We start from the raw sequence: 13,734 nt of genomic DNA on the forward strand, positions 1-13,734 counted from the left end.
GGCTTCCTGCCACGTTGAGAATAAAATCCAAACAAGGCTTTAAATGATCAAGCCCCTCCTGTCTGACCTCGTCTTCTGTCACTCACGTGACTCCAGTCACACTTGCCTTCTGCTGCATGTTGAACCTTTCACAGTTAATTCCCAGCTGTCAGGGATCCCTAAGACTACACTCCTGGGCTTGATGATTCTCTGGAGAGACTCAACAGGATTCAGCATATAGTCATACCTACAGCTATGATTTATTACAGAAAAAGAATACAAAGCAAAATCGGAAAAGGGAAGGGTACACAGAGTGAGTCTGGGGAAGCCAGACACAAGTTGCAGGGGTCCTCCCCGAGGGGAGTCACACGGGACATGTTTAATTTCCCTACAGGGAGCTGTGAGCACACGTGTGAAGTGCCAGGGAAACCATTAGAGGCCCAGGACCCGGAGTTTCTACAGGGGCCAGGTCACTTAAGGGCTGCGTTCCTCACACTCACCCAGAAGGGAAGCAGGTGTTCAGTATAAGGCATGTTTATACAGCTGGGGTGAGTTGCTGGTAATTGTGAGGGTGGTGGGAACCCTCCATGATCTTAAGTTCCCAGACACGAGCCAAGGGCCGGCCTGGTAAACAGGCCTTTTCAAGGACAGAAGTTCAGGCCTGCCGCGCTCACTCTTCTCTGTGTCCCCGCAGACCCCCTTGGTCACTGGCCAGGTCGTCTTTACAGCAAAATTATCATCAGTGTGACCCAGACGGCAAGAATGAGGAGACCCCGTGCAGTATTGATTTCAGCTGTGTTCCTTAACATGTTTTTGCCACCTGAGAAATCCCATTAATCATAAAGATCTGCCTTGGAAAGGCAGGTTAGCATCCTCCTGAAGTGTCTGTATCAGCCTTTTTTACCTGACTCTAGGCATCGGTTTCCTGGTGGCCCAGTGGTGAAGAATCCACCTGCCAATGCAGGAGACATGGGTTTGATCCCTGGGAAAGATCCTGTAGAGAAGGAAATGGCAACCAGGAATTGCCAGTATTCTTGCCTGGAAAATCCCATGGACAGAGAAGCCTGGTGGGCCACAGTCCATGGGATCACAAAAGTTAGACATGGCTGAGCAACTAACCACTACCAGCATGAGTTCAGGCCCGGACCAGTCTGGCCAGTGAATTGAAACTGGCTTGAAAGCTTTGTAGGGCTGAGGCAGTGTTGTGATAGTCAGGGCTGCACATACAGAAGTCCCGTCCCAGAAGGAATTGCCGGGGATTCCCAGGGAATCCAAAAAAAACAGTTTATGATCTCTGGGTACCCAGAACAAGACATTAATTTGCAGTATGAGGGACAGGGAGGCCTGGCGTGCTGTGGTCCACAGGGTCGCAAAGAGTCGGACACGACTGAGCGACTGAACTAACTAATGACGCAGCTGCCCACCGTGGGTTTCTTGTCCTAGGGTTCCTGATCCAGCCCAGATCATTACGTTCAGTGCCAGTCAGTTCCCTAGAGTTTTGTCATCTGTGACAACAGTTGGTCCACCTCACGAGTGTGGTCGACATCTGGAGGTCTTCTGCATGGAAAGTGCAGCGCCTGGGTCAGCCCCTCTGCCGCTCAGCAGCCCTGCCAGGTGTGATCGTAGGCTCAGAGTCTGACTTCACAGCGCTCTCAACAGCTTGCAGAGGGGCCCAGAGGGTGTTCCTTCACGAAGGGGAAGACGCTTCCAGAAATAGCTTCGAAAGACAAGGATCATAGCGCCCCCTCCCCTCCCCTGTGCCTTCCCAGGTGCAGGGGCCTTGGCTCGTTTTCCTCAGTGGTTACAAAATCTGTCCTTCCGTTCAGCAGTCGTCATTTTATGTTTTCCGGTCATCCCCTGCTTTCATCCTGACCTCCCATTTGAAGGGTTGTGGGAAAGAGGTGGCAAAACATCTTCATAGGAATACCCCTTTAAGGACTTCCCTGGGGTCCAGTGGTTAAGACACCACCCTTCTATCGCAGGAGACTTGGCTTCGATCCTTAGTTGGGGAAGATCCTACTTGCCACATGGCATTACCACAAAAAAAAAACTCTGTTAATACAGCTGAACCAGAAAAATACCACATGCACAGATTGGTCAGGACAAAACTCCTGAATTTCAAAAAAAAAAAAAATTAAAAATGGTTTTATGTAACCCCCCACCCCTTTCACCCTGTGAACATCACATCCCCAGTGACCAGCCTAGAAAAGACCGGTCCCTTCCTGAGTACGGCTGCATTGGCTAATCAGATTGTACTAAGCAGTATGCCGCAGCCGGAGAGAGTGAGGGAGGCAAAGTCAGGCGTCAGTCCGTCATCTTGAACGGCCCGGGGAGCTGACCTCTGCTAGACGTGCTCTGGAGGGGGTCAGAGTTGACTCAGCCAGTCCAGAGTGATCAGAGGTCACCGTTGGTGTAGTGTCCCTTCTCCCCAGTTGCAGCTTGCGGCTCTAGCCACAGTTAAGATAAGTCAGGCTCTGTATCAGAACCATACAGCTTGATTTTGGATGGTCCCATCAAAGATCAAAGTCCTTTCCTGTGGGCGTTTGTAAGGGACCCAGACAGTCCAGCCAAGCAGCCGTGATGCACTGCAGAGAGGCGGCCTGATGCTCGGAGGCCAGAGGGCCTGAGCTCTGTTTACGAGCCGGCCATGCCGGCTTTCAGTTCAGCCCCGGCTCCCACTGAGGCTGTATGCTTATACCAGACGTGTGGGGCCTTAGCTTAGAATCAAGTCCAGGCGGTTAGGATCTGTGAATTCAGGAGTTTAAAAAAAAAAAAAAAGGGTAGAGGCTTTTCTTCAGTAGCAAAGCCTAGATGCTACAGACCACAAAGGTTTTGGTTTTGTCCTTCTGAAGTCCAGATCAACCCCGCTCACACAGCCTTCAAGGGACAGATCTCTACTCTCACCAGCTCCCATCAGCCAACTGAAACCTGCTTTTCAGAACTCCAAAAGGACATCTCCATCTGTAGAACACCTTTCTTTTCTTTCTTTTTTTTTTTTTTTGGTCTCCCTTTTACCAGAGGCTCCAATAAGCAAAACCCCTATCTTCCATAGCAGAATTCATCAGTTACGGAAGCTGGTTCAGTTTCCAGTACGCAGAGTTTCAATTCCAACCCACCCACTGGTGGCAGAAAGCAAGGAAGTTGTGTCCCACTAACACATTTCTTTTTGCAGCTTGCCTTGATCAGGATGACTCCTCCGGCATGTATGCAGTTACAAGCATTTAACATTTTATGTCCATTTTTACCATACATCCAGATGTCATGGCCACAAATCTAAAGTCACAAAAAAATTTCTGTTCCCTCTCCCCCATTGCAAATTTATGTAAACTCCTAGCAGTAAATTCAGCGTTTTGCAGTGTGACATTGCCTCAGCAGCCAGGCTGAAAAACTGGCATCCCTGCCGTACCTGGGGTCACTGGGGTCACCTCACTCCACCGGACCCCCCCACACACACTTTTTTCCTAGTTTATCTGAAGTGTAGTTCTAGCCCTGGGATCCGATTTCAGCCCCACCCCCTTCCTCTTGGAGAAGAGAGCAATGCAAACTTTTAACATTTTGGCCTCCATTTTAACATATTCACCTCCGGGCATTTAGGGGGATCCTTTCTCCTCCCTTGGAGGAGAGAGCAGATCCCAAAGGCATGACTTTAGCTAGCTGGCCTGGCTGGAAGCAGGTGGTGGCACCCAGCCAGCCCGCTCTCCTGGAGTTGGAGCTCTCATTTCCAAATTCCACAGGTAGCTTTTATTTCTCAGAACAGATAACAGATCGGCTGTTGCTACATACCACGGAGAATTCCATCGTCACCTGGGCACCGGAGATAGCATCATACCCGGCCTCTTACCCTTCTTTTCCCAAAATTTCACCCTCGTTCAGTGAGTCAGGTTTGATTTAGGGAACCACACTTCTTTTTATTTTTTAACTTTTTTTTAAATTGGAGCATAGCCAATTAACAATGTTGCCATAGTTTCAGATGCACAGCAAAGCGACTTGACCATACAGATAAGTGCATCCATTCTCCACTAAACTAAAGAGGCCCATCCGATACAGCTGTACTGGGGGTCCCCAGGACCATCCCTGGCCTCCGTGACTTGCGGGGAGGACTCAGCATATAGTTATCCTCACAGCTATGATTTATTGTAGCAAAAGGGTACAAGGCAAAGTCAGCGTGGGGCGAGGTCCAGAGCAAACAAGGTGCAAAGGTCCTCTCCCAGCAGAGTCACGTGAAGTGACGTGAAAGTCTCTCAGTCGTGTCTGACTCTTTACGACCCTATGGACTATACAGTCCATGGAATTCTCTAGGCCAGGATACTGGAGTGGGTAGCCTTTCCCTTCTCCAGGGGATCTTCCCAACCCAGGGATCGAACCCAGGTCTCCCGCACTACAGGCAGATTCTTTACCAGCTGAGCCACCAGGGAAGGTCTCACTAATTCCCCTAGCACAGGTGACACTTGTGTGCAATGTCATCTGCCAGGGAAACTCATTAGCAACCCAGCGCCTGGAGCTTTTAGTGGAGACTAATCATGTGATCACTGTCTGCCTGGCATCCCCCGAAATTACAGATTCCCAGAAGGAACACAGATGTTGAGCATCAGCCACGTTGTTTGTACAAGCAGTTTAGGCCCAGTGAGTCACTGGGGTGGCAGGAACCCTCCCCACGTCTTGAGTCCCCAGATGCCAGCCAAGGGCAGGCTCTCAAAGGACGATAGTCATGCCTGCTGTGTTACCTGTTTTCTGCATATCGGTAATAAACATTTGTTGAAAATGAGTGAATAAAAGGCCACTAAGAGAGAAAATGATTTACACTGTGGTATTCCCGTTACCAAACACTCACGGTCATTTTAAAAGGGATGTGTTTTGTTGGCAAATAACAGAAAATCCACCAAACCCTGGCTGGAGCAGAAGTTTCTTTGACTCACGTAATCAGAACTCCATAGAGAAGGTGGTTCAGGACTCATGCCATCAAGGACTCCAGCTCCTTTCTCTCCTGTTCCATGAGCTGACTTCATGGTCATGTCTGTCCCAAGTGATCACGCTGGTGATGGTTGGACCTCCAGGTCCCAGGTCCTTAGGAAGGTGTGGTGCCTGCATCCAAGGAGCAGGAGCCCCCTTCAGAAGTCACTAGAGGAAATGTCAGAACTTACCACTTGACCTGTCCCATCCCTCGCTCTACAGAAGTGAGTTGTTTAGTCACTAAGTTGTGTCTGTCTCTTTGCAACCCCAAGGACTAGCACGCCAGGCCTCCCTGTCCATCACCAACTCCCGGAGCTTATTCAAACTCATGTCCATTGAGTCAGTGATGCCGTCCAGCCATCTCATCCTCTGTCGCCTGCTTCTCCTCTTGCCCTCAGTCTTCCTCAGCATCAAGATCTTTCCCAACAAGTCCCCTCTTTGCAGAGATGGCCAGAGTATTAGAACTTCAGCATCAGTCCTTCCAATGAATATTCAGGGTTGATCTCCTTTAGGATGGACTGGTTTGATCTCCTTGCTGTCCAAGGGACTCTCAAGAGTCTTCTCCAGCACCACAGTTCAAAACCACAATTCTTCAGCACTAAGCCTTCTTTATGGTCTAACTCTCACATCCATACTTGACTACTGGAAAAACTGTAGCCGTGAGGAAGGTGTTAAGAATTACTAGCCAGTTTGCACTGGCTGCCACTGGAGGGAACATCAGTGGTAAATGAAAATGCCATGTTGTAAATAATTCACCTAGTATGATCCTGTATTGGTCAGGGTTCTTCAGAGAATTAGAACTGAAGGCTCTCTGCTAGCAGAATTCCTTCTTGCCCGTCTTCTGTTAGGCCCACCCACATTGTGGAGGGTAATCTGCTTTACTCACATAAATCCACTGATTTAAGTGTTAATCTCATCCAAAAACACCATCATAAAAACCTAGCATAGAGTTTGACCAGACACCTGAAACGCTGTGGCCTAGCCAAGTTTATTCACAGAATTAAAGCACTGTAGGCAGATTCTTCGGAGAAAGCGATGGCACCCCACTCTAGTACTCTTGCCTGGCAAATCCCATAGACAGAGGAGCCTGGTAGCCTGCAGTCCATGGGGTCACGAAGAGTCGGACACGATTGAGCAACTTCACTTTCACTGTTCACTTTCATGCATTGGAAATGGCAACCCACTCCATTGTTCTTGCCTGAAGAATCCCAGGGAGAGGGGAGCCTGGTGGGCTGCCGTCTATGGGGTCGCACAGAGTCAGACACGACTGAAGCGACTTAGCAGCAGCAGGCAGATTCTTTAATCATCTGAGCCACCAGGGAAGCACCATTAACCATCACAGGTCCCTTATTTGAAAGAAAGCCATTTCCCCTCAACATGTTTGCACTTGAGAAATGAATCTCTTTTCTAGTAACAGTCACTACCTTTGGAGAAAAAGGTAGTTTTCAGTGGTAACTAAAGTGTGATTTTTCTTTTAAGTTTGTATACTTTCCCATTGCTTGAATCATCTTTTTTTGCAATAAACACGCTATCCTAATAGTTTAAAAAACAAAAAGAAAAAAGAAATAACCAGCATCTTTCTCTGTTTTGAACAGTGTAGTGTTGAAACTTACTAAACATGCTTATGGGTTCTGGAGTATGAAAGTTGACTAAGTAACAGGATCGCATCTTTGCTTCATCATCACGTGCAAGAGGGTGGCAAGGAATAAACAAACCTTAACTTAGTACTCTAAGACTAAACAGAATATGTGTAGATGGTTAAGGAAACGGGTCGTGACCCTCAACAGGTCTGACTTTAAAGATTTCTTTTGTCATCGTTGTTTCTTTGTTCTATTGTCCAGCAAATTATTTGTGGAAGGAAACTCCCCTGGGAGACCATCCTATGAAATAGCACCCCACCAGTGCTTTTGAAACTCAAGTACCTTTACAGTCATTATTTAGTGAAACTCACTGTTCCTTTTTTTTTTTTGGCTATACCACATCTTAGTTGCCTCACAGCTTAGTTCCCCAACCAGGGATTGAACCCGGGTACCCTGCACTGGATGGTGGATTCGTAACCCTTGGACCCCCAGGGGAGTCCCTCGCTGTCCTTCAGTAGCAGTTTTCCTTAGCAGGTTTCACTCTGCATGGCTTCTGACAGTTCCTGTCACCTAAGTGTCTTGAAGTTTGTCCCTTTCCTCTGGGCGCATGGGCCAGTACTTGCTTCTTTATCTTCTTTTAAGTAGTAGTTTTCATGTTTTGTTCATTCTCCATCTGACTGCATTTCATTTTTCTTCTGAAAAATCATCTTAGTCCTTAATCTTGGTATAGTGTGTGTATGTATCTGTCCTCCTTTCATTAACATGTAATTTCTCAACTGTAGTTAGCAATTTTCAACCTTGGATGAAAGCAGTCTTCTTGTAGCAACTAACATAAAATTGTTCTTTTCCTTAGAAGATTAATATACCATATTTCTCAGTCAACAGTAAATATGCGGCCTATATCATTTGCTTTATCTCAAGTATGCTTGCTTTAAATCATCTGTATCCATGTTTTGTTTGTACTACTTTTAATAGCGTGAAAGTGAAAGTTGCTTAGTTGTGTTTGGCTCTTTGCTACCCCTGGCTTATACAGTCCATGGGATTCTCCAGGCCAGAATACTGGAGTGGATAGCCTTTCCCTTCTCCAGGGGATCTTCCCAACCCAGGGATCAAACCCAGGTCTCCCTCATTGCAGGCAGATTCTACCAGCTGAGCCACAGGAACGCCCAAGAATACTGGAGTGGGTAGCCTATCCCTTCTCCAGCAGATCTTCCCGACCCAGGAATTGAACCAGGTCTCCTACATTGCAGGCAGATTCTTTACCAACTGAGCTATCAGGGAAGCCCACTTTAATAGCGTAAATGCTCTAAAAATGAGGAAATTTGCAGAGCCAGAACAGTTGCCTTTATTTGTGTGAATCAAGAAGTTGATGCTTTTGTTTTGAATTGAAAAATGAAAATGAGGAAAAGATATAATTATTCCAGGGTTTTTCATTCAGGACCAGTAGCAAAATTCTAGCCACGTTTGTTTTCTCTTGTTAATTGTCAACCGAAGAAAAACGTGCAACCTACAGATTGCAAATAATACTTTATTCAGGGACCTTGCTGAGGGCTACAGCATGGGAGACAGCCTCTCAGGTCGCTCTGAAGAACTGCTCTGAAGAGGCAAGGGCAGAGCCGAGATATATAGGAGTTTTTGTTGGGGGTGGGGCGGGGAATGCAGGTAATCACAAAAGTTGGACTTGCCAAGGTAATGGTTTTAGTGCTTTTCTGTGTTTGAGAAGATGCAGGAGTTTGGGCTCGTTGAGATGATCCCTGCGGTGCGCCTGGTACCGGACAGAGCCAGTGTCCTGCGGGTCCCCACCCTGGGTCCCCTCGGGGTGCGCTGTTGGGGCTGGGACAGCTGCGGTGGCTGGGGACCTCTGGGCAGACAGAGTTCTTTGTTCACTGAGTGGCAGTCACATTCTCTGTCTGCACCAACATTCAAACATACTGTAATATCTGAACGTCAGAGAACCAAGCCCTGACCCCCCAGCGCCACTCCAGCGGCCACCTCACTTCTCCCCTCGCCGCCATAGCAGTCTTGCTTGGAAAAGGGGTCTCTGTCCACTGAGTTCAATTCCTCTCTTTCCGCTCTCGAGACTGAGTGGAGTGAGGCCCCGGTCCCCCGCCAGACCATTAAGTCCACGCCCCTCCAGGCACATCCTGATGGCTGAAGACCTGGGCAGTCCTTGGTCCTTATCTTCCTGGCTCCTCAAGAGTTTTTGCTTTTTTCCTTTCTCTGAGGACCCTTTTCTTCACTTGGCTGCCGTTCCTCAGAATCTGTCTGATGTTGAAATAGAAGGTTGCCCCAAGGACTCAGCTTTCATCTTCTACTGTGTCTCCACTAGTCTGCAGCAACCTTTGAATCCGTCGGTGTGGATGCCCAGTATATCTGTAACAGCTGCACTGTAGTTGATTTAACCAACCCTCTCTTCCTTACCTCTGAGTTCTTTTGGGGTTTATGTTTTTAAAATAATGATGATGTGCAAACCCTCCTTGGACATACCTCTCTGTATGAGAGAACGTTTGAGAACATTTCTATAAGTAAATATCCCACAGTTGAAAAAATCCGATCTAAAGGTGTATGGAACTTTTCACTTCTAACAGATGTTACTAAATGTCCCTCTACACCCCTGCCAATAGTATGAAATTTACGTTCCTGCCATTTACCTATATTCTGGCCAGCGCTGAAGGATTACATGTTCAGGTAGGGTAGGTTTTTTTAGGGAGGGGGGAGAAACCTTTCTAGCTTTCCTAAATGATTTTAATTGACTTTGAGAGAGCGTATTTCTACCAGTTTAAATATAAAGTGTTCTGTTCATCATTATAAGTTCTCAAATACCATAAGCTTAATATCTTACTCCCACAGTCTAAATAAATTGTGATGCTATGTCATTTTTGCATGAAGGTTCAGAATTGACTTAGTGGCACATTTTTCCCTTTTGAGTGTCAGATTTGATTGCTGGCTCTCATTAACTCCGATTGCGTAATCAGTCAGCCTCCATATGCCAGAGCAGTGATTACCATTGTTTTTAAAACTAGTACTGTTTTCATGGCTGTTTTTAAAATAATAGCTTTGAAATTCTTAGAGAATTTCTCCATGGAAAGAAAATTAACTGAAATTAACCCTAGTGTAAGGAATACCTGAGATAATTGACTTGAAACTAGCAAGCCCCAGTCAGTAACTTTTGGAAGACTTTAAAACAAGTTTTAAAGGTAATAGCAGTTTCCCTATGGTGACTTTGCTTGGAGAAGATAACTGAGAAATACAGATTTTCTTTCTATTAACTTACTTATAATCACATTACTTGACCAGTGTATAATTTGACGAGGATTTTTCAGTTTAGCCCAACTGAGGAAGCAGGTGCACCCTGGTGCTCTTCCAGCTTAAGTTAATGCCGACTCAGTAGCGGATTAAAATCTTGTATTGCCTTTGGCTTCTCTTTAGTTTCTTTCCTGGTATATCACTCCATCACATGAAAGAATCCTGTCATATATTTGAACCTCTTAAAAAGCACAAGTTTTGGCAAACTAGAATTCTTATGACAAGCTATTTGCCTTTAAAACAGAAATTTCAGTTTTCATAGGAAAAAATTGAATATTCATTAAACCATTGGATGTTTGAAATTCAAGTTTACAAACTGCAGTTATACAAATAGTGTCTTTCTAAAGCAGATTTGACCCCATTGGCAGTGCATAGGAGTACCTTTTTCAGGTTCTACAGTGATAGTGACCCCTCTGAGGCTGTTGATAAAGGATGCTTTGCTTATAGGTTGAATTAAAGATCATTTCTTAAAAAGTGGACAGATCAAAGAAGAAGTTACTGCCCCTGGTCAGTAATTACCAGGATGGTGAGTGACTTTTATCTGGTATAAACTGTTAGAAATTCATTTGCTTTTCATAACTTACTGAAACTAATTTTCAAATTAGCCTTAGGATGTAGTCTTCTTTACATTGGAAAGAAGGAGCGTACATTTTCTAGCCTTTCAGAGCAGACATGCCAGTAATAATAACAGATGTGCCATCTGTTAGACTCATCACCTTAAGTGGCAGGCACCATGAGGAGTCCCTTATGTGTACTGTGTCGGTTCGTCTTTGCGAGTAACTTTATGTGGCAAGAACGGCTGTCCCTGTTTGTAGATTAGGAAGTTGTCTGCAAATACTTTTATGAATAAGGAGAGAGATTAAATGACTTACTCAAAGTGCACAGGTAATAATCAGTAGAGTTTGAATTGAGTGTTCTGACTCCAGAACCTATACTGTTGCTTACTAAGCTTGGCTGCTTAAATAAATTCTCCATGTAAAAGCAAACCAGTGGACGCTGACATGTATGTACTCACTCATCGAGTGTGGTTGGAGACCAGGCTCAGGCCTAGCCCTTTGGGATGCTCTTACATTTCTCACTTGGCATTCTTATGCACACTTTCACATTGAAATTTATCTGTGAACTAGAGGCCTTTTTTATTGCGGGTTTACAGCTGAGAAGGTGTCTGAGATATCTTCGCTTGTTTTGCTTAGCTGCCTTGAACGTAGCAGGAGCAGAGCTTAATCAGCCTCTCTCCTGATCCATCCATCCCTGCCCGGTCACCTGCTCCTCCCTTAGTGTGCTCCGTCCTGGTAGGGACAGCCCACACTCATCCTGCAGCCCACACTCATCCTGCAGCCTCGGAGCCTGGGCGCCTCCCTTGGCCTCGTTCTGCTCTCATCTGCACACCTAGTCAGTAAGTAGGACCATCTCTGTTTCCTTAGCATCACTTGAGTGCGTCCGCTGTTTTCATTCCATTGTCCTCTTGAGGATGTCATCACCCCTCGATTAGACCATTGTCACAGCCTTTAACTGGTCACTTGGCCTCCAGCCTGGCATTCCATTGTCCACTCTCGAAAGTGTAAGGACGAGCATGTCACTCCTTCTTTAAACTCTTGAGTCTCCATTGTCCTCAGAATGAAATCTGAATTCCTTAGTAAGGTTTGTCAGGACCTCTCTAGTCTGGCTTCTTGGTGCTCCTCTGGCTTTTTCTCTTCTCCCCTGTGATACTCACTCTATGTGTTCTGAGACGATGAACTTGATTTTCTCTTACGCACCTTGCTCTCTTTCATTTGATTCTTAACACACACTTTTCCCCTGGCCTGCAGTGCTTCTCCCCACCCCATCCTGGAGCATTCCGTCCGCCACCTCCTCCTGGACACCCTTGAGGTTCACTGTAAATTTCAGTTACTGACGGGGAGGCTTTCCTCTCCGAAACATCGGTTGTACATTCGTTTAATGTCTCCCTTCCTGGTAAGGCAGCAGGTTCTCCATAGCGGAGACCTCTGCTCCACCTCGTTTCCAGCCCCTGGCATAATTCCCAGCGCCTGGGAGATACGTGGAAAGAACTTAGAGAACAAATTAGAGATACGGTTTCTCCCTTAACAAGTTCAGAGTCTAATGAGAGCCAGAGTATGGTGAAGAAAGAAGCTCAGAGCCAATGATAAGTCCTCTAATAAAATGCTGTGGGATCACAGAGGAGTATGTGAGTGATTAACTTGGCCTGGGGGAGCAGTTTCACTGTGTAACTTTGTATTATAGAAGAAACTGACTTACAGCATTCAGATGGGGGAAAAAAAGAGTTGTGCTGAGCAGTGGCATTGATTCAGTTGTGTTTGCTTTATTCTTTGCTCACTAGTTGAGCGGCTGTTCTCAGTAGACTTTTGACCTTCTAAGGTTGTTATCTCAAGACCGTCAGAACTCTAACCTAGATGTAGAGCTAGGTAGCTAGCCACGCTCACTAAGTTGACTGACCTTCTCGTCGTCCTCGAACAGAATCAGCGCTGGCTCTTTTATGTTCCCCATTACAAATCACGCGTCTGTCTCTCTGGGTTCTCATAGCTGAAATCTTCAGTGTTAAGCCACGAATAGCAGAGGTGCTGCCCGTGCTTCCATGTTTTCCTTGCCTTTCCAGCTCTGACCGCCATTGAAGGCACAGCGCACGGGGAGCCCTGCCACTTCCCTTTCCTGTTCCTGGATAAGGAATACGACGAGTGCACCTCGGACGGGAGGGAGGACGGCAGACTGTGGTGTGCCACCACCTACGACTACAAGGCGGACGAGAAGTGGGGCTTCTGTGAGAGTGAGTGTCGTTCAGCAGAAGGCAGGTCCACATCGTGCGGCGTCTTGGCCAGCAGCTCAGAGGCCTTTTGGTAGCTGTCTGTGTTCTCCCTCGCCGAGAAGCGGCCAGCACTGATGCTGTGGCTGTCCCTTAAAGCCTGGACGTCAGCACAGGAAGCGGGCCGTGTCCCCACTTCCAGGCCATCACCCGGCAGCTTGTCACACGTGTGCCTTATGTCGAGGTGGTTTTCCAGGGTGTACATAGGTTGTTCTGAAGACTCTCAGGCAGGCTACTGAATTAATTAACGTGAAACGTTTTTTTGGCAACAAAGGAAACAACATTATAGTAAAGGTTATTTAATAGTGGTTAAAAGGAAAACAGAATTCCTTTTCTGAATCCTTGAGTGAAATGCACTGTGCTAAGTTAACATTTGACAAATACAGTCTATTTAACTGTCCTAAATGTTCATGTCAGTACAAAGGGGCTGACTTCTAAAGGCAAGCTGTATTTTCAGGAAAAACTTGCTGAAGATAAGGAGCAACAGAAAACCTTGAACACATCTAGTTGATACCAGATGACATTTTCAGAATAATGGCTCTGGTAGAATATTTAGGCTCTCCTAGAATATGACATCTTATATGGTTCATCTTTGGAGGTAGGCCAATATGATTAAATGCTCCAGTTTAATACATCAGATTTTTTTTATATTGTAAAAACAGCTCACTTCTGTTTCTATAAATATTAGTCCTAATGAAATATTCATACATCTGTCATTTGATGAGTTACAGATTTCTGTTAAAATGCTATATTACAATAGCAAAATAACTTTTGCAAAATTTATGATAATTCTGTAATTTTCAGGGTTGTATTAATGTTAATGTATAGGAAAAAATAGACAACTTGAACATTAAGTTGGGATCTATAGTTAATAAAAATCAAATTTTTTTATTAACTTTTTAGCATAATTAGTCAAATACTTTTTCCTTGTAAAAATATACAGCATTTCAGGTGAGGCGGAAGTGTTCTTTGACAATAATGATATTTTTCTGACTGATTTTTCCTGTCCTAGTTTTAGCTGACCTTGGCATATATAATCATAAGCTCCTTGTGAAATTTTAGTTAAAGTGAATACAAAGTTAGAATTACTAGCAGAAAAGT

General features: G+C 45.6%; 1 protein-coding gene across 1 annotated transcript in view; it reads left to right on the forward strand.

The window, feature by feature from the left end:
- Nucleotides 1-13,734, forward strand: part of SEL1L (SEL1L adaptor subunit of ERAD E3 ubiquitin ligase) — a 60,516-nt gene that overhangs the window by 13,376 nt on the left and 33,406 nt on the right. The window contains exon 4 of the mRNA XM_040225982.1: nt 12,430-12,597. Coding sequence (XP_040081916.1) covers nt 12,430-12,597 — 168 coding nt within the window. The remainder of the gene's footprint in view (nt 1-12,429; nt 12,598-13,734) is intronic.

This window comes from Oryx dammah, unplaced genomic scaffold (assembly GCF_014754425.2).
Source record: "Oryx dammah isolate SB20612 unplaced genomic scaffold, SCBI_Odam_1.1 HiC_scaffold_26, whole genome shotgun sequence".
Classification (NCBI taxonomy): domain Eukaryota; kingdom Metazoa; phylum Chordata; class Mammalia; order Artiodactyla; family Bovidae; genus Oryx; species Oryx dammah.